The sequence below is a fragment of the Triturus cristatus genome, chromosome 9 (genome assembly GCF_964204655.1).
Source record: "Triturus cristatus chromosome 9, aTriCri1.1, whole genome shotgun sequence".
NCBI lineage: Eukaryota > Metazoa > Chordata > Amphibia > Caudata > Salamandridae > Triturus > Triturus cristatus.
In genome coordinates, this window is record NC_140592.1 from 236,188,273 (window position 1) to 236,209,521 (window position 21,249).

A 21,249-nucleotide genomic window follows, 5' to 3' on the forward strand; every position below is an offset into this window, starting at 1 on the left:
TGTCTTCGTTCGTGATCTTTTTGTCCAGTGTCTGCAACTCGCTGGTTGCTAGCTTGGGGAACCGTACCATCTGAAGATATGCCTGTATTTGTGCAGACTCTGCCAGAGAACGTTGTGCGTAGAAGGTCTCATAGTACCCGGTGAAGGTGTTGGCTAAGTCAACATGAGTTGTATGGGTCTGGCCGTCCTCTGTCTGTATCTGAGTGACCCACCTACTATCTAGCTCCTTTTTGCTAAGCCATGCAAGCAATCTACCCGTTTTGTCCCCGCATCTTACAGACACCGATGCATGGCTTGTATCGCATGCAGCGCATCCTTCTTGGCCAGCGCAAAGTATTCCCGTCCAAGAATTTGTAGTCTTTGCAACGGGGACGGGTCGTCGCCTGGGGGGGCCTGTGTTTCGATCTGTAGGAGCCGGGATTCAAGCCCCGCAATCTCTTCACCTTCTTTCCGCTTTCTATAAGCTATAATGTTCTGGGCTCTATCCCGCAGGACGGGTTTATATGCCTCCCATAGCATGATGGCGGAGTCTACTGACCCCACATTTTCACGAAAGTATAGTTCCGTGTCCACTCTGATTTCTTTGGCAACCTGAGGGTCCCTCAGTTCCCATGGGTTGAGCTTCAATTCCCCGGCTGGGTGTTGTGTACGGGCACCCACTGTGAGCCACAGAGGTGAATGGTCCGAAAGACCTCTCGCCAGGTATTCAATATTTTGAATCTCCCCAAATTCTAGCCTGGGCTAGTATATAGTCTAATCTTGAAGGCTTTGTGGTCACCTGAATAAAAGGAATAGGCTTTGGTCTGGGAGTGTTGCCTGCGCCATATGTCAATAAGTGTCAGTGTGTCTGCAAACCATTTAAGCGTTGACTCTTTGGGGCTGCCCGACGGGATAGTCGTACGGTCCAGTGTGGGGTCCATTACATCATTGAAGTCTCCTCCAATAATGTGGGTGTCAGAGCCCGCTTCCAGAAGGACCGCTGCGAGCTTCTCCAGTGTTTGTCTTTGTAACCTTGGGGGTGCATATACACTAATGAAGGTGATATTTCGTCTGTCCCTCACACCCTTAACGGCAACATATGTACCATTGGGGTCTATCCAAGTGCGCTCGGTTCTGAATGGTGGACTTTTTCTGATTAGGATGGCCCCCACTCTCCTCCCGGTGGAGATCCCGTCGTGGGCTAGTGTCCTGTATGCCCCACGACCTAGGAACCCACAGTGCGTGCCCTTTTAGATGCGTCTCTTTCAGAAAGATGACATCTGGCTTTAGTCTTTTGAAATACGCCGACACCAGTCCTCTCTTGACCTTATTCCCCATCCCGTTTACGTTCCATGAGAGGACCGAATATGTGCCCTTACTAGGTGTCATCATCATGGTGTTGTGTTGTGCCCTTCCCCCTGCTGTGGCCGCTTCCCCGGTCCCTCTGTCTCTGCAATCTAATAGAATGTATGTTCCTGCTATTTTGCCAAGTAACTGAATAAGAACCCCAGCCACGACCCCCCCTCCACCCCAACCCCCCACACTCCCCCACTATCCAACCGACTGCCCCTGGGGTCAACATAACCAACTTTGTTGTGTTCGGGTTGGAGAGGTCTGTCGCCCCCCAAACTTGCCTCCTCAAGAGTCTCCCTGCCTCTCCAGCCCCCCCCTTGCTCAGGTCTGCTGGCCTTTACTAGGTTATCTGAGGGCCAAGATTTCGGGCTACTGATATCTAAGGCTGTCTAAGAGGTGAGGGAGACTCTACCCAAGCGTGAACAGTTCAAAAAGTCCAACCTGGAACAAAAAAGGTGAGGACAGAAGAAAAAAAAGGGGGGGAAAGGGAGGGGAGAGCAAAACAACAAGGGGGTGGGAGTGCAAGGGAAAGGGACAAATGAAAATCAAATACACCAGGGGAAGCTGAACACACTGGGTGGTGTGCGAGTTTCTCTGTCGGCTTACTGTCCTTGTGGCTCTAGGGGCCTGGTCCTGCTCATCATTCTTCTTGTTTCTGCTTGCCGGGTCAGAGTGTCTGTGTCATTCTCGGTGCCTGCATCTCCCAGATTTTCAAGGAGATTAATGTTCTACAACAAGGGGTGATCCTCCTCCGAGTCCGTTGTAATGTTCTGATCAGTACAGTCCGCTGAGTGCTGCAGAGCGGATTTCTTTGTCTGCGGTTTCACACTGGGTCTATCCTTGCGGTGCGTGCTTTCAGAGTCCGAGGCCCATGGTGCCGACCCTGCAACCCTCCTGCTCCGATACGGCGTCACCCAAAGTTGCGCACTCGGGGCAGTCGCGATGCTCCTCCATTTAAGACATTGTGATCTTGATCTGTTACTCCGCACCGGCGGGGCTTTTCCTGGGAGTTGCGCTGGGCTCCCCGCTGCTCTTATCAGAGGGCGCTCCTGTAACAAGTGCCAGGCCTCTTCTGGAGTATTGAAGAACAGTGTCTAGGCCTGATAAATGACTGAGTTTAGCGGGGAAGAGGAGCATGTACGTGATTTGCAACTGCCGTAGTTTCTTTCACCGAATCAAATGTTTTGCGTTGCTTTTGCACCTCTTGTGAGTAGTCCGGAAACACCATTATTTTAGTCTTGTTTTTCCCCCTTTTTCCTGATCTCTTGGAGGATGAGGTCTCCTGATAATTAAGAAACCTCGCGATCAGCGGACTTGGTGGGGCTCACGGTGGAGGCTGAGTCCCCGGTATTCTGTGTGCTCTTTTGATTACAAAGCATGGTGAAAAGCGTGCATCAGGGAGTGAGTCCAGTAGCCATTTACGCAGGTAGGCACCAGCGTCTGACCCCTCAATGGCCTCCGGAAAGCCGAGAAAGCAGAGATTGTTTCTCCTGGCTTGATTTTCAGCATCGTCGACCCTCCAGAGCACGTCCTTCAAGGCCGCTGTTAAGGCTGTGACCTCTCCTCGGAGCGTGTGCGTGGTGTCTTCAACCTCCGATATGCGATGCTTGGCTTGTGTGACTTTTTCGGAGACATTCCGCAGATCTTGACGGAGGAGGTTAATATCTATTTTGATTTAGTCAATTTTACCTTCCAAATCCTCTCTGGAAGACTGGAGTGCCTGAAGGATGACGTTATTATCCGGTGCGTCTGTGGATGTGGAGGCAGGGGGGGTCCGTCATTTGGCCATCTTCCCCTGCCTCTGTGATTTTGGATCTTTGTCCCGCACCATCTGGGACCACCACCCGGGCGGGTGGCAAGGTTATAGATGCTAGGAGGACCATGGGGCCACCTGTGTCCGTGTTGCGTGCTCCCAGCGGGTGTCCTGCTGTGGGGCCGTGTCCTTGTCAGATTTCCTCAAGAGCTTTCCCTCTTGGGGATGTCTTCCCCACCTTCCTGTGGCCTTCAGGGGGATGGATCGTTGAGCGTCAGGTGTCCCGCATGTGCTGTGCCCTTGGTGGCAGGAGTATCCAACTGCTGGAGGCACGCAGCGGTGCGGATGCGCCGCTGTGACAGAGGTCTCTCACACACTTTAGTCTTCAGCTCCCACACCTGCACAGCAAAGCCCCTGTTCCTACTTGCTGGGTTGCATATAGCTCCTGCGCCTTCTCACGGGTTCGCGTGGGCCACACAGAGGAGGGCTATTGGCTATGCCAAGCAAAAGTGAAAGTGATCGCGATCAAACATCAAAGCTGCCATACGGCCGCAAAAGTGAAAGTAATCGCGGTAAAAGTGGCGCCCGCGCACATGCACTGTAGCTCTGGGCTGGCCTGGTAGCACTTTTTGGAGCCCTCTCAATAAGTCTCGCCAGACCAGCGCATGCGCTGGGTCAGGCGAGGCCGCGAAAGTGAAAGTAATCGCGGTAAAAGTGGCGCGCGCGCCCGCGCACATGCACTGTAGCTCTAGGCTGGCCTGGTAGCACTTTTTGGAGCCCTCTCAATAAGTCTCGCCAGACCAGCGCATGCGCTGGGTCAGGCGAGACCTAAAAAGGGGGAGTTTTCAAGTGTGTGTGCTGTAATTTTCTAAAAATAATATGCATGTCGGGGGAACTTCATGTTCTTGTGCACGTAATACATTTAGTTTAAAGTCTTGCTAAACTGCCTTATATTCAGACATGCTTTTAGATCGAACTAGGGACAGTCATGTGCAACACAAATTGTATTACATAGATTGCCAAGGCTACAACTGCAGGCACTGACAAAATCATTTTCAGTAAAAGTAATTGCCTCATATTTCAGAGGTGGTGTCTGCCAGACACTTTAATGCTTTAAAAAAAACGATATTTTACAATTTCCAAGATGGGTTCAGTCAAAGTGTTCCATTAAGGATTCCTTCGTACAATGGAATGAGCACTTTTAATGTGTATGAAAATGATATGCCTTACTAGAATTAGTCTGTCAACTTGCTGAAATGAACTGATTTAAAAAAAACTTCCTACAGCGCCATATTGGTACAGTTGTACCAAGTTTCAAAGTCTAGGCTGCAAATACAATATTTGAAAGCTCATATTCTGCAAATGTAGTCCAAGGATATCGTAAGGAGCACACAGTTGTGTGTGGGGCTACCTGCTTGCTATTCACAATGTTCTAGATCTGGTGGCATTGCAAACCCCGGTCTTTCAGAAATTGGGGTCGCAATGCCAATACCTAGGTAATTTCTGATTGAAAAATGTGTTCTGCTTTCCATCTGAATGGCACACAGTATGCTTACCTGTTTTTCAAAGTTGAAGTTTTTGGTTTTACTGTCATTTTGGGTTTACTTTCCTTAGTTATGTAGTTGGCACCCGGGGTTATAAATGGAAACCATGTGTGTTTTTCTTAGTCTTTCTTAGTATGACGACTAGTGAATTATAAGATAACGTGCCAAATGTAGAAAAGTGATTGATCTTTTAATACCATCTTCTGTTATCATAATAACAGTTGGGAACTGCAATATAGAAGATAAAATCCTCTTTCTGTAAGAAGGCATGCCTTTACGGAGGCACCTCCTACCTAGGTGGAGTTCGGGGAATTCCAAGGAACTCCGCAGTGACAAAACCACTCTGCCAAGCTATGCGGAGCTCCGCGAGCGGCAGAGTACGTTACCTTGCGCCGTTCTCACTGATTTTTAGTGCTGGGTGTTTGTCCCACAGTGTAAAATCAGCGCTAACTGCATCATGCACAGCGCAAGAGGGCGCTGCTTCTTTCTGCTGCTCTAGAAGTTCTACTTGAGCGGCAGCTTCCTCAACGTGAGCAGAAGGTTTCTCAACACGAGCGGTAGCAACCATCCGTGACTGCCCGCTTTGGTAAATCTTGCTGGAAAGCGGTCTTGTGTTAGATTGTCCGCGCTCGCTCATTGGTGAGCGCGAATGAGGAAGAAAATTTAAAAACTCTGCGGGGCGCGAAGTGCGAAGAACTCTGCAAACGGAGCGGAGTTCACACGCCAGGTCTATTCCTACCTTTCCACCGCTCACAGGCTAGATTTATAAAACATGGATGCTACATCAGCTTTGCTTCTCTGGTCCCACCGTTTCACAGAGAAGAGTTATTGTCAAAAAATTAATAATTTCTTTTCAAGGAGACTTGCATAACTATGGAGTTCCCAATCAGACAAGGGTGGTAGGCAAACCCATCAAAGAGACATAATATAGAGATTGAGATTACTATATGCCACCGTTCATCTGGGTCACAGTAATATTTTGCCTAATACCTATTTTGTACCTGGCCTGAAGCTAGCTTTTTTGCTCTTATCAGCCTAATGTACTACAAAAATAAATGCACGTGCAAAGATGGGCTTTGTGTCAACCCTCTTCATCCATTGGTCTGCCATTCAAATTAATTTTGCATCGACCCACCACAGCATGCGCCAGTGGCCAACCCACTTCATCTCTGGGCTCTCTTGCACAGAGAATAATGGTATTTTGCTTGATGACGTGCATTTCTGATTAAAAAAAACAGAAGTGATCTTCAGTGCCAGTGCTGGTGGGACAACACTTTCTTTGTTAAAGCTTTTTTCATGTCCATTCTCTATCGTTTTAGGATTTTTTGGCGTCCTTGGGTCTAATCTGTGTCTTTATATATAACCTTAATTCAAAGGCAATCATACCTTCATTCCACCAATAAGAAACGTTTTTTTTCTGTGATGTGCATTAAACTAAACTGTTTATATTTGTGCTGTAGGCAGAACTGCCTGCTATAAAGTACCTGTACAATTATATCAAAAGTATTTGCCATTTTTTTAAATTTGCGTTTATACTGCAATCATAGGATGTTTAGGTGGCATGCATTTTTGTTCCTTCTCTTTATTTTGGAGACCGGTTCTTGCAGGAAAATACAAATATTTCCTCAAACTGTCAAGGCCAGTCATCTAGGCTTTGCCATAGCTCATCTCTCTTGCATTCCCTTTCTCCTCTTTGGCATTCCCTTTAGGTCTGCCTTCTTTTTTTTGCGTTTTCTATCTTTTTTCTTCTTTTCAGCTTTTATTTCCTCTTCATTCTCGTCTTACTCCTTTTCTATATTTCTTATCTGCCTGTGACTTTTCAGCTTTTATTCCCTTCTCTCTGACCTCCATGGCATGTTCTATATTTGCTTTCTTCCTCTCTTCTTTGCCTTTCTTTTAATTTATTTACACTTTGTGGTCCAATTTCCCACTTGACCTACTTCTCCCCTTCCTGTTTTCTCTCTTGATCCTCCCTTTCATTCTCTCTACTTTCCCCTTCCACCCTTGCCCGCTCAAAGCCTCTCTTTTACTTCAGACTAAAATGTATGAGCACAATCATTAGGGAATGCCATGATACCAGAAAGAATGATAATATACCAAAATGTAACACTGGTTTTTGTTTGGTGTCCTGCCCCATTTTAGTTCTACTTTGCAAACCCATATACTTTTTAGAGGTATACGTTCTAGGAAGAACCTGTTACTGTCTGTTGAAGCAACATTTGATTGTTATTTGATTTTTAAGTTTCAAATTTATATTGAAGACTTCCAGGTTGGGACTAGCATTTTTTTCTTTTCTTGTGGAATCTGCTTGCAATAAAACATAAATAAAAAAAATGAACTTTCTTGCTAGTTATCTAAGTCTAGGCATATTGGCTTTTCCATTTCTGGTCAATTTTCTCCGAGTATTAACAGAACACCTGTGATTCCCAAAAATTAGCAATTGTATATTTAGTAATACATTGATGACATGAAAAGCTTTTGTTGCAATATTGAGGAAATTGTTTCTGCTTTTTAATGTGGGAAATAATGACCTTTTACCAGATTTTCTTGTGCGTAATAGAAGTTACTGATAACATACCCAAACCTATGCGTTAAGCAATGGAACTGGCGCCATGGACAGATTTTATTCCTCAATTAAAGGCGTCTTCGCTGCTTTGTTACTTTTTATATTCATGCATTGTAAGCCTTGGGGTTTTATCAATTGTTGTTTTTATCCTTTAGGCCCACGGTGGAAGTGGGAACTTTAGTTGGTCATCGGCTAATCAAGCAGTGGCTACAGTTACTGTGAAAGGTGTTATGACTACTGGGAATGATGTTGGGTTAAGTGTCATACAGGCTCATGATGTTCAAAATCCTCTACATTACGGAGAAATGAAGGTGAGTGTGACCATCTGTTGTTGAACTGTCCTTGCTGGAAAGTGATGAGCATTTGTTTAAAATAATCCATGAAATAGATTAGTATTGGAAATATAATTTGTTTTTGCTTTTTAGAAGCATTCATTTAGAATATATTTCCTTTCAATTTGTTCTGTACAGTTCTAGCATTGCTAGAAAAATAACAGTGCCATTACTTGCAATTGAAATTCTGTATTATCAATACCCTTTATAAATTGCTTCTGGGCATACATTTAATTTAAGAAATTTTATTTTGGATTTCGTTTAAATTTGCCTGATGAAGTTTAAAGTTCTTCTAGTAGGAAATCGTTCCAAGGCACATTAAATGTGTAACAACCGTTCTGATGCGAAATAAAAGAATGAAATTCCAAGATCATTGTGAGTACAGTAGCCTACGCACAAGCTTGGTTGGCAAGGAAAGGAGATGGCTTTTTTTATAGCATGAATATGTATGTGATGGGCATGGAGCAGAGAATCAAGACAGCATGACCATCTTTAGTGTGTCTGAGTAAAAATATCTTATGGCAGGCAATGAGGCTTCAAACCTCAGGTCTTTTTCCACACCTCGACAAATCCACAGTCTGTTCTGCAGCATGCTGCACTTACATTTGTTCATCTACAGTAGATGTAGTCGGTTACAGCGGTTCTCCATTTGTCATGCAATTAATGTTCTTATTTTCTTTTGCATCCTACACGATGCTGATCATGCTCCTCTAAAGTCTTGCTTTGTGGACTCCTGGCGTCATGCACTTGTGCCCTTAAAGGCCTAATAAGTTCTTTACTTGAGCTAATACGCAGGTCTGACTGTACTCTTGTGGCACGTCCTATTTTCTGCGTCAATACATTAGTCTTAAAGTGGTGACTATGCAGAGTTTGTGGCCCTAAATTGAATGTCATTGAGCAAGTAAAGCTGTACCACTTTCCGAAGACACCCGCCCATCCCTCTCCAAAGCAATTAAAGGTTCCTCCACCCTATGTGACAAACCTATACAAATCAATAAGCATTTCCGGTCTGTGTCAGTCGTGAATCGTTGCAAAAGGAGCTTGTTACCTTCATAGGGCACAAGCCTTACAGAGAACTAATGAGAATTCAGAAAACTGCAGGGATGTCTCTACACTCCCTGCATACTGCCCATTACAGGGTTGAATATCTCATAAAGCTTCAATTGATGATCGCGTCACCCTTAACATTGAAGGGCTAGCTGACCTTTAAGATAAGTCCATTTCCTCTTTTGCCTTTTTCTAGGTGCATCTCTGTGGGAAAGATATTGGCCAATAGAGATGCATCACAGGAAATTCAACAAACTTTGCAAAGCCATTCGGTATGGCTTGCATTTTGAGCTGTGAGTGAAACATTAAGAAGACCTGCAGCACTGAATCAACAACAAAAAAGATTTTCTTACACAATGCATCTATCAGTTAAATCATTTAATGTGTGATGATTCATTGTACTTTTGGGTTGTCTGCTAGTCTCTGATATATTGCAATGAAAGCACATTATAGGAGTCGGGATGATGCATCAAAGGGTCTGTACATTAGTGTGCAAGAGAGTTACCTATTGCAACTCACCTACCCAGTGGAATATTACAAACAGGTGTGCCAACCCTAAAAAATATCACAGTAGAATAACTGACATCACAAAAGGGACAGTGGTTCTGTTTAAGTAATGGCATAATGAGACCGTTTCTTCAAGTGAAAATTGATATCTAGCCACTGCTCTGATTTGGATTTCGAACAAAGCTTACAAATACCCTTTTTCACTATGCCATTTTCTATTTTACCATGTGCATAATACGTTGATGATCACGAAAATAATGTTTTTATAGAATATATTTATGGCACCTTGTTGAATATCTTACAACGCAGTGCATATTAGACTTGATGGACATGAAGCAGCGTTTTTCAGATGAAAGCAGCATGCTTGCCAATTTTTTTCTAGTTATTTGGGAAAGGGAGTAGGACAAACAAATTGTTGGCATTAAACCCTTTGAGGAATCAGTGCTATTGCTTGGGCAAATATGGTTTTCAATCCACTTTAACACTGTTTTAAAATGGTCTTTGTGCAAGTCAGGGGATTACAAATATATAGATGCTCTAAAAACAGAAGAATGATTTTGGAAAATTAGGTTTTCTAAATCTGTGCCAAGAACAAATAATATATTCATTTATATAAAAATTGCACTTAATTCATTACCGGTTTGCAGTAAAATGAAAAGAGCAGCCATTTGAGGATAACAAGATAGTTGGGATAAAGTTTTTCCTTTTGTTTTACTATGCTTGATGTATACATCGTTACATTGACCAACCTATTATTGTACTGAATTGTCTCTTTTGTCTTCAAGGTGTATGTCATTGAACCCAGTGGCATGGAGTTCATTCCATGTCAGGTAGAAGCTCGTGTGGGCCAGAAATTAGAGTTGCCTCTGCGGATTAATGGCCTGATGAATGGGAAAGAAAGTGAAATGGTTACATTGAGTGACTGCTCACATTTTGATTTAGCTGTTGAAGTAGAAAGTCCAGGTGTTTTTCAACAATTACCAGGTGAGGAGGAATCTTTGATTTAATAATAATTCATTCTTAATTCGGATTCAAAAGCGTCCATATAAGATACAGTCATACAATTGTACAATAAAAAGAGGGGTACAAAGCATTTTATAAAAACATTTCATACTACTAAAACATCAACAGATTTAAAAATAAATCAAGTTAGTAAAACTCAGAGGGTTATAAACTTAACACACAATCATGCTAAAAATAACCTTGGGAGTGCAGACCACATGGAGGTCAATCAATTTTAGAGAGCCTAGATCTGTAAGCGGCCCGCAAAAAACGTATCATTGCACATAGGGTATAAGGGTTTGGCAACATCAGTTTAGGAAGGCACTTTAGCCTTCCTAAACTTCAAGCTTTTAAAAAGGGGTTGAAGAAATCATTTTCTTGGCAATTAATACAATTTGCACAATAATACAAAGTGGAGGGTGTCCTGTGGAAATCTAACATCGCAACCACAGTGTCCTCTTTGGTTTAAAGAAAACTCCAGTCGGGGATGCTAAAAGATAATGAAGGTAATTAAATCTAAAACGTGTGATTAGAAATCTATCATGAGTGCTAGTTAAAGTCTGTTCTGGTTATGGAACCTTATCTTTCTGCTTTAACATTACATAAGCCCTCATTGAGGGTTCACCAAGCTCAATATTTTCATGTTGCGCAATAGGAAATTTACGGTGCAAGTCTTTTGTGATAATGACATCCCCGGAGCTTAAAGTGTTGTGTACAAAATAAAATGTATGGCCTCTCTATTGAATGAAAATACTCCTTCACAAATCGTATCCATGGTATTTTGTTACTATAATCCAAGGCCAAACAGTCAGATAGCCTCAGGCGGTTTAAACCATTATTCTTACATGTCCATATCTTTAACAAGCACAATAAAGGTTTAATTGCCACTTGATCCACCAAATGATCAACCCCTAACTCTTCATGCACAGACTAAGCTGGGGTACCTTGGGGGACTCGCAGGATCCGGCTCAGAAACTTATTTTCAGCCATCTGTAACAGGAGACATACCCCCCCGATTTCACTACCATATAAATCTTTTGAGATGCCTTTGGACTCCGCTTACCCTCTAAGAGGGCTCTCCAGTGTAACTGATCATCAAATAACATTTCCAGGTATGGAAAAGCCAGGACCTTTGCGAGAGTATGGTGACCAGCTTTTAAACTTTTTCGTCCGGAGCCCCCGGGGTCCCGCAACTAAAACATAAGACTTAGTAAAGTTAACAGACAGGTCCAGCCTATTGACCAGGACAGGATCGAAAACACACCACCAACCTTGTCAACAGGTTTTGGAGGCAGGCAAAATTGCTTTACATTTTCTGCTCTGGGAATGAGACTCTAAAACCACAGTCGCCTTCATACGCCTCTTTCACCTCCCCGATAATCCTCATTAACAGCACAGGAATACCTACACAGTGATTGAGGAAGCCACCGGTCCTGTCAGTGCTCCATCCTCCATCCAACTGACCCTTTCCCTTAGCTTGCACTCACTACTACACACCAACATTCTATTAAATCGTTAGCTCTCCGCATTCCTTCTGCTCAGAGGTACAGGGAGTGGGGACAGAAGACACAAGAGATACTACACTCCCCTACAGGGAAGTGCAGATCAACTCTAACAAGTGTCAATATGCCATATTGGAGTTCTGTTGACACTCCTGGCTTCTTTTCCCTCTGGCCTTCCCTCTGCTAGTATTGAGGAGCCTTATAGCTGTGATACTTTCTGCTCTTGCATTAGTGCTGTAGGCTTGTGTAGCAATTTTCCCAACTTGGGTAAAGCAGCAGGACCAACTCTGCATCTGTTCGTCCCAGACTGGACGACACCCCTCCCCCCCCCCCTTTTGCCTTGTGAGTGAGCATGACTAAGATCTTAAGTGCTCAGACTAATGACCCTTTCAAGTTTTGGGAATCTTTTGTCATCGTTGATATTCTCACGAAATAGCAAAGAGGCACATTATACACTTGGGGTAAAAGGTGACAGTTGTTTAACGGAAGTTTCATGGTCCTTCTTTCAAAATGTGGAAGAATGCTGCTATGATATGGTTCTCTAGTATTTCAGGTTGAAGGGGATTCCCCAATCGTGTGTTGTATTTGATAAGTAGCAAGAATGTGTTTGAAAAGAATCCTGAGGGCACATGATTCTATAGGATACGTTACACATTTAAAATCAAATTTGGGATGTCATATAGATTTGGGAAGTGGTATAAAGTATTTTTCACAGACTTGGCTCCAAGTTTTTTGTATTGTACTAAGCTATACAGGAGGCTTTGAGAAACACGGGGATCCAAAAAATATTCCAACACGTTTCTCATTTCGTCTTTGAGTTTTTTCATATTCTACAATAACAAATAGTTTCACCAGTTACATTGTGGAAAATGTATGCTGTTGTAAACTTTAATTATAGCAATTATTGTAAGTTGGCACTTAACATCTCAGCAAACTATCATATCTGACAAATGTGTATTAAGAAGATAAGTGTCACTACTTTCTGTTACGTTATTCGTAAAAACTTTATTGACTATTTCCAAAGAGAAATCCTACTCACTGACACTTCGGCTTTCAAGTCCTAATAATTCCCATTGGATTACCTCCTCATTAATCTTGAATCTATCTATCTATTGATGTTGTACATTCTGGTCATGAAAATGCGTTTTTTTAGAGCTATTTTCCATTATATTGAGGAGTTTGGGTTTGTATTGTTCTGTTGTGGAGTTATGTGATTGAAGGTCAGACCTATTTGGTGCAAACCTAGATAATGTAGAATGTTAAGATTCTAAAAAAGGCATAGCACACAGTCAATGTAGAAATTGCCAAGACTAATAATTAAATAAGTCCTTACGTAAAATTTGAGTGTCTTCCACTGCCTTTCCCCTCTAGGCAATGACGGTAGGCAGTGTTTTAGGTCCCACAAATTATACGACTTCATGACTATTGATATACAAGGTTGAGACTCTGTGTGAAATGTAGTGAAAAGACTTCTAAAATCAATGACCAAAAACCTTTTAGAGCTCCTCGTAATTCAGCGGTCTTCCTACCATTCTTTGTCTGAAAATATCTTGCACCAAAGTATTTAATTAATATTATTAATAAAACTGTTAAACAAGCACAAAATCCTCGATGTGAGGATTTGAAAAGGGAGTACACATTTGTAACCCTAATTTGAATTGCTGCGCCAGACCAAAATTAAAGGTTTTCTTAGTTCCATTGTTTCATATTCCTCAAGAGTTTATACTGCTCTAGGGTGTGTGATAAAATTAATTTATCTGAAAGAGACACGTTCGTGATAGATTCCTTACCTTATAATATATCTCCAGGCGTCAGACTGGATCCGGAAAGTTTTGCTAGCAGTACACCTGCGCATCGGTAGGTGGCGTCCTGCGGCTCCGCGTCCGTCGCTGGCATAAGCGCAGAGATGTCACGGAGACTACTCAGGCGCCACCCATGTGCGCTGACGTCAGTTCTTTCTTTTTCCGCGCCAGCAAGCACAGATCCGGATAGAGCACGTACCTTAGTCACTTTTTGACTACTCTTTTGAGACTTTTGTCTCCCCTTTATTCTCCTGGTGCACATAGGGATGCCTGGATTTAAGTCCCGTGGGGCCTGCCGTCGCAATATGTCGGTGGCAGACCCCCACGATGTTTGCCTATACTGCCTGGAGACCGACCACGACTTCCGGTCCTGTCGGGCCATGGCCCTGAAGGCCTTGAGGGAGCGGCGCCGGAAACTACTGGAGGTCCGGCACTCGTCCCAGCGCCGTTCCAGGTCCAGGGACCGTTCCCAGGACCTCTCGCGGGGCCGTAGTCGTCGCTCCTCAGGCTCCAAGTCTTCGCCCTCGGATTCTGGTAAGCGATGACATTAAAAAAAAAAGTCAAAGAAGTGTGTTCGCTCTCTGACGTCCCCCCGTCAGTCCTCTGATGCGGACGAGGGGGACATGGGTTCTGCCCCTGCGGCTCCTTTGGAGCCTGGGAGTCCTGCGGCCTACCCGCCTTACCCGGGTCCATTGCCGACTCCCAAACAGGTGCAAGAATTTCTTGCCGTCATGGACCGCCTGTTTAGGCCACGGGCTCCCGCGGTCCTGTGTCCAGATCCTGTAGGGCCATCGGTGCCGCCGGCGGATCCAGCTTCGGCGCCACAGGATCCTACACCGTTGGCTCCGGCCCCGGCGCCACGAGGTCCAGTGCTGCCAGCTCCGGCCCTAGCGCCGCCCTCGGCTCCGCCTCCGGCACTGTAGTGGGTGCTGTTGGTTCCGCCCTTGCCCCGGTTCCAGGACCTGATCGTTCCTGCCTGGGATCTGCATTGGGAGACAGCGTATGTCCCTTCCCCGGCTCCGGCTCTACCGCCGCGGCCACTTCCTCCTTCAACGGAGGGGGAGTATGACTGGGAGGGGTCTGAGGACCCTCTTGCCAGTCAGTGTGACTCCGAGCAGGACTGGGTGGACGATCTGGAGGACGCCGGCGACCTCGATGTCTCTTCTGACCCGGGGTCTGCCTGTCCCCCGCCTACCATGGAGGAGGGTGCTTCCTATACGATGGTGCTCCGTCGGGCTGCTGAGGTCCTCAACCTCGATCTTCCTACGGTGGCCCTCAAAACTAATCTCCTGACTGAGGCGTTTACTTCGTCGGAGCCACTGTTTCCCTTCAACGACGCCCTCACAGACATCCTGTTGGGCACTTGGTCGCGGCCGGCCACGGGGGCCCTTGTGGATAAGAATGTCGCCAGGCGTCACCGCCCGGTGCCTGGTGACCCTGTGTTTCTGACCACTCATCTCATACCTGAGAGTCTGGTCATCCAAGCCTCGACGTCGCAGAGTGCCTTTCTCACGGATCCGCCAGATAAGGACTCTTAGAAGCTGGAACAGTTCGGTAAGCGGTTGTTCTCTTCGGCCAGCTTGGGGCTGCGGTTGGTGAACACCGCCTGCTTATTGGGCCGCTATTCTCATGCCGTGTGGGATACGGTTGCTCAGGTGTTACCACAGTGTCCTGAGGAGGTCCATGCTGTGCTTTCCCAGGCGGTTGCTGAGGGTAAGGATGCGGCTAAGTTCGCCATTCGGTGTGGTTTGGACACCGCTGACTTGTTGGGCAGGGCGATTTCTATGACTGTGGTGCTGCGTCGCCATGCCTGGTTGCGGTCTACTGGGTTCTCGCCCGATGTCCAGAGCTTGCTCATGGACATGCCCTTCGATGGCACTCGCCTGTTTGGCGATAAGGCCGACAGTGCACTGGAGCGTTTTAAAGACTCGCGGGCCACGGCCAAGTCCTTGGGTCTTTCCACAAAGAGCCTGGCTGCTCCTGGTTTTCGTTCCTTTCGTGGCCAAGGCAGGGGCGCCCAGGCACGTTCCTTCAGCAAGCCTGTGCAGAACCAGCCTCAGTGCGGCCGCGGCTTCCGCAGGGGCGGCTCTGGGAATCAGCGTGGGGGACAGTCTACCTCCGCCCCCTGCTGCTTCTACCTCAAAACCTTCCTAATCCAAGCTTTGTGGAGCACCCCACGCCAGTGGGCGGCAGGATTCGCCATCACCTCCCCCACTGGCCAGCTATCGCATCGGACAAGTGGGTGTTGCAGATCATCCGCAAGGGTTGCTCCCTTCCCTTTCAGTCCACCCCTCCAGCCATGCCACCTCGGTACCACCGCATGTCGGGGTAACACTTGGCGACTCTCCAGCAGGAAGATGTGGCCCTCTTGGCCAAGGGGGCCATTGCGTGCGTTCCTGGGCCAGAAGTAGGGAGTGTTTGTTATTCCCACTACTTTCTAGTCCCCAAGAAGGACAAAGGGGGTCTGCATCCCATCTTGCACCTCCAGGACGTCAACCGCTTCCTCCGGAAGGAGAAGCTCAAAATGCTGACTCTGGCTCAGGTCTTGGCTGCCCTCGACCCTGGAGACTGGATGGTAGCGTTGGACTTGCAGGACGCATATTTTCACATCCCCGTCCTGCCGGCCCACCGGCATTACCTGCGGTTCACGGTAGGCCAGGAGCATTTTCAGTTTGCTGTGCTCTCATTCGGCCTAATCAGTGCCCCTCGGGTGTTCATGAAGGTGATGGTAGTGGTCGCAGCTCATCTGTGCAGGTCGGGGGTGTCAGTCTTCCCCTACCTCGACAATGGGTTGTTGAAGGCGGGCTCGCCCCAGGCAGTTGTCAACCACCTTCAGACTACGGCCAACCTGCATTTGCTGGGGTTCTCCATCAACGTGCCGAAGTCGCACCTGAGTCTTTCTCAGAAGCTTCCCTTCATTGGAGCGGTTCTGGATTCGACGCTGTTTCGGGTTTATCCTCCCGAGCAACGAGTCCGAGATATCAGGTTATGATTCCGATCTTTCAGCCTCTGTCCCGGGTTTCAGTCAGGATGACCCTCTGGCTTCTGGGCCTGATGGCCTCCTGCATCTATGCGGGCTCTGCAGTGGGACCTAAAGTTCCAGTGTGCACAGCATCAGGGCAACCTGTCCGATCATGTCCAGATCTCGGGCACTGCACGACAATTGCAGTGGTGGCTCACAAATCGCGATTGGGTCAGTGGCAGATCCCTCTCCCTTCCCCAGCCGGAGCACACAGTGGTGATGGATGCGTCCCTCCTGGGATGGGGAGGCCATTTGGGTAAGGCGGAGATCAGAGGACTCTGGTCTCCGGCGGAGTCCCGGCTCCATATCAACCTTTTGGAGGTTTGGGCGATCCGACTTGCACTGAAAGCATTCCTTCCCTCTGTTCGGGGAAGTGTGGTGCAGGTGTTCACGGACAACACCACCGCCATGTGGTATTGCAACAAACGGGGCGGGGTGAGGTACTGGACCCTATGTCAGGAGGCTCTGCGCCTCTGGACATGGCTGGAACGTCAAAGCATTACCTTGGTGGTTCAACACCTGGCAGGTTCTCTGAACGCCAGGGCGGACGAACTCAGCCGCCGGTGCTTGATGGATCACGAGTGGCGTGTGAACTCTGACGTGGCGCAAGGTCTCTTTCAGCAGTGGGGAGAGCCTTGGTTCGATCTATTCGCCACCGAAGAGAACGTGCAATGTCATCAGTTCTGCGCGTTGGAATTTCCAAGGCGGCACTCGCTTGGCAACACTTTTCGTCACGAGTGGAGCTGCGGTCTGTTGTAAGCCTTCCCACCTATACCACTCCTGCCCAGAGTGCTGAAGAAGATTCGGCGCGACCGGGCCCAAGTCATCCTTGTGGCTCCGGATTGGGCACGAAGATACTGGTATCACGAGCTACTCAGCATGACTATCGATCCCCGCCATCCGACTGCCTCTTCGGGAGGATCTTCTGTCACAGCAGCAGGGGACGGTCGTCCACCCAAACCTGTCCAGCCTCCACCTCCATGCGTGAAGATTGAGCGGCGACTGTTGACCGCTTTCGATCTTCCTCCCGAAGTCTGTGATGTCATTCTGTCAGCCAGGTGTCCCTCCACTAAAACAGTTTACACCTGCAGGTGGAACAAATTTGTGCCATGGTGCACAGCTAAGGCTGTGGATCCCCTTTCTGCCCCTCTTTCCGAAGTCTTTCTGTTCCTCCTGTCCTTGGCCCAGCAGGGCTCTGCTCTGGGCACTATCAAGGGTTATCTTTCGGCCATCTCCGCCTTTTTATGGCTTCCAGATCAGCCTTCTCTTTTTAAGACAGCTTTCCTGGTAGCTATCACCTCTGCCAGAAGAGTGAGTGAGCTCCAGGCTCTTTCTTCCAAGCCTCCTTACCTTTCTGTTCATCTGGACAAGGTAGTTTTTAAGGACCCGTCCTTCTTTCTTGCTAAAGGTTGTCACGCCCTTCTACATCGGGCAGACCCATCACTTTGCCCACCTTCTTTCTGCCTCCGCATCCTTCAAGGGAGGAGGAGAGGCTCCACCGTCTGGACCCAAAACGTGCGCTCGCATTCTATCTGAAGCATACGCAGCAGTTCCGGGTGGATGACCAGCTCTTTGTTGGCTACGTGGGCGTCAAAAAAGGTTGGGCTGTGCACAAACTAACCATCTTGCGCTGGGTCATTCTGTGCATCAAAGCATGTTACTCCTTGGCTAAGAAGGAGCCTCCTGTGGGGCTGCGTGCCCATTCGACCAGGGCAACTGCAGCTACTACTGCCTTGGGACATGGCGTTCCCTTGCAGGACATTTGTGAGGCAGCTATGTGGGCCTCGCTGCACACGTTTACCAAGCATTACTGCCTTGACAGTCCAGTCCGGAGAGACTGCTTCTTTGGCCATTCTGTTCTCCTTGACTTTCTGGTGTGATCTGTTTGCAGACACTTCACCGGGGTTGGTATTGCTGGGGTATCTATTCTAAGGTAGGGAATCTTATCACTAACGTGTCTCTTTCAGATGCACAAGTTACTACTTGTGTAACGATATATCTGTAAGAGACATTAGTTAGTGATAGATTCCTTACCGCCCCACCCATCCGCCCCGTTCTGCGAACAGATTTCTAGGGTTAAGGTCATCCCCTTTCAGGGCCCTAGTTTCATGGCACCAGTGGTCAGTTTCTTGCATGGCTCTGTGTTCCTGGCGCGGAAAGTCATGTACAGAACTGACGTCCGCGCACATGGGTGGCGCCTAAGTAGTCTCCGTGATGTCATCTCGGTGCTTACGACGCCAGCGACGGACGCGGAGCCGCAGGACGCCGCCTACTGACGCGCAGGGGTACTGCTAGCAAAACCTCCCGGATCCAGTCTGAGTCCTGGGGATATTCCAAGATAATGAATCTATCACTAACTAATGTCTCTTACAGATATATCGTTACACAAGAAGTAACTCGTGCAATTGATAAACTAACGTTTTGTGAACAATAAATGCTTGAAATTGCAATCTAATAAGTACTATTTTGTGACGAGATTTCTTACGTGATTAGACTATCTCCATTTTTCATTTTTAACATTCTAACATACATGTTTTTCCTTGTTTTGTCTTACAATGTTCTAGTTGATAGTTTACTGTAAATGCATGTAATGCTTTCTATTTACAGCTTTTAAATACAAGTGGAATGTGTAGCCAAGATTTCATGAAAAAGACCGTGTTAAGAGTGTTTCTGCAGTACATTTTTTGCAAGACAGTAGTCACCTGCTAACTAATGCATTTAGGAATATTAGTGTTCGCACCTTGCTGACTTAATTTTTAGCTTGCTATTAAATTGAGAAAATGCCAACACCTGGTATTCCTGCTTCATTAACTCTCCTGATATTGTTTTACTCTTAAACCTGATTAATCTGAAAGTATAAGCTTTCATTAAATTATCGCAGTTTTCAAATTTCTTAAATAAAAGTCACGTTTGCAGCTTTGTATATATTAGATAGATTTTATTAACTGAATTGGATTAATGAGAGCTGGATTATAAAGAACTGATAGTATAGTAACCTTCAACGCAAATAAGGCACCATAGGCCGGCAAACTCCAATCTTAAAATGTGCAATGGTTAGTAGGTTGGAAAGTACAATTATACACCATCACAAAATGATTTTTCACAGGCTAATTAAAAAATCAAGATAAGTGTGTGTGTAACTGAGTCGGATGTATTGTGTTTTTACGGATTTAGATTGTCCCAGCATGCTTGTTTAGACCTGTGTGCAACTGCGCTGCATGCTATGGCTGGCACCGCTTACCCGGAGAAGCCAAGACCTCTGATTGGGGGGAAGCAGATCGCTAACTTTCCTTGATGTACAGAGTGCTCTGGCCTATGATGTCATCTGAAAGGACGGTTAAGGGCTGTAAAGCTTGCACAGCTCACAGAACGATTGAGTTCATAGTGTGTGTTACAAACTACGAAGTTCAGTGTGTACAATAGATTGACGAGGGCCTGGCAGCTTTGTCAGCAATAAAGATTTGCCAAACCATGATAAAAGAAAACAATCATTGACAATGCCAAAATTCTGGCAGCAAACTCCAGACCTACTGCTTGTTTTCTTTTTTTAATTTTTCTTTTACTGCAAGTAAAAGGTACAAATATAAAGTATTCAGCCATGGCCAGGCTTGCTGGCTTTGAAAATGTTCGTTCTGTTCATGCAGTCATGTTCCTGTAGTGCTGCCAGGGAGTGTATGTGACACTTTTAGATCTTCCATGCGGGTGTAATGCCAAATAATTTTTTTATGGCTTCTCTGATGCAGTGGTTTTATCTTTTTCCTTCTGGTAAATTATTGAAGAACAGTAAATCAAATGTTCAATGCAGATTTCTTGATAGACATTTTTCATTTGCTTTTCAGGCATTCACTGGGCAAACTGGCCGTTGTATGTGTCATTTATCATTCTGTTTAAAATGTAGCAGCTAACAATTTTACTTGTGGGCTAACTAGAAGCAATGTGTCGCCAACACATTATTGTACTTTTTAATAGATGAAACACACTTATTTATCAAGGTGCCAGTCAATATGTTTAAGGCTAACAACTCGTTGAAGAGATACATACTGTTTTGTCTTCTAAAAAATATATATTTTATTGTTTCAACAGGGAGACTAAAGCCGGGGCCTGATTTCTGCAGTGGTGTCACTGTTAAGGCAGTGGCGCATGGCTATACCACGGTCCTTGTTAGCTACACACATGGTCATATTCGTCTGAATGCCAAATTGACAATAGCTGCATATCTGCCATTAAAGGTAAGCTTTGAATACATTTTAGTTGTGGATTCTACTATATGTGTGTACTAAAGAGGTTTTAAATGGTGTTAGAAATGGACAGATTGAAATTTGAAATTCATAAGTGTGTGGCAAATATGGTGGCTCACTTATAGATCGTAGTTTTAGTTTGAGGCACAGTGGCCATTTTACACACTCGAGCATCATTTTGTATCTGCAGGAGAGTGTCCCAAGTAAAACCTTGGGGAAAGCATTATCACTTGCATTAGGTTTACTTTTTGCTAATGTTAATATTAGAATTCAGATAATGTTTCAAACTATATGGTGATTTTCTTTTTTTATGTATAAAGGCGGTGGACAATCATGCCAATTTTCTTAGATACTTCTGTTCAATTCTCAATAACATTGATTTCCGGTTCCGTAAAACTGAACCTTTGCCTACATTGCTCATTTCTTAATTTTGAGTTTTCCAGTAGGGATTTAAGTGGGTGTTTGCTCCACAACAGGAGCTAGTATTTGGGGCACAAATGCATTACAGACAGTGATTTTCCTCAGATTTATCTTGTTAGTTAAAAAATGGTGACATTTTTGTTGTGAGGGACAGTGCAGTATTCAGAGTTTTGAAAATTGGA

The 21,249-nt window shown here is 45.8% G+C and overlaps 1 protein-coding gene across 1 annotated transcript in view; it reads left to right on the forward strand.

Moving 5' to 3' along the window:
- Positions 1-21,249, forward strand: part of NUP210 (nucleoporin 210) — a 451,814-nt gene that overhangs the window by 155,738 nt on the left and 274,827 nt on the right. The window contains exons 12-14 of the mRNA XM_085624815.1: positions 7,351-7,506; positions 9,867-10,065; positions 20,493-20,638. Coding sequence (XP_085480941.1) covers positions 7,351-7,506; positions 9,867-10,065; positions 20,493-20,638 — 501 coding nt within the window. The remainder of the gene's footprint in view (positions 1-7,350; positions 7,507-9,866; positions 10,066-20,492; positions 20,639-21,249) is intronic.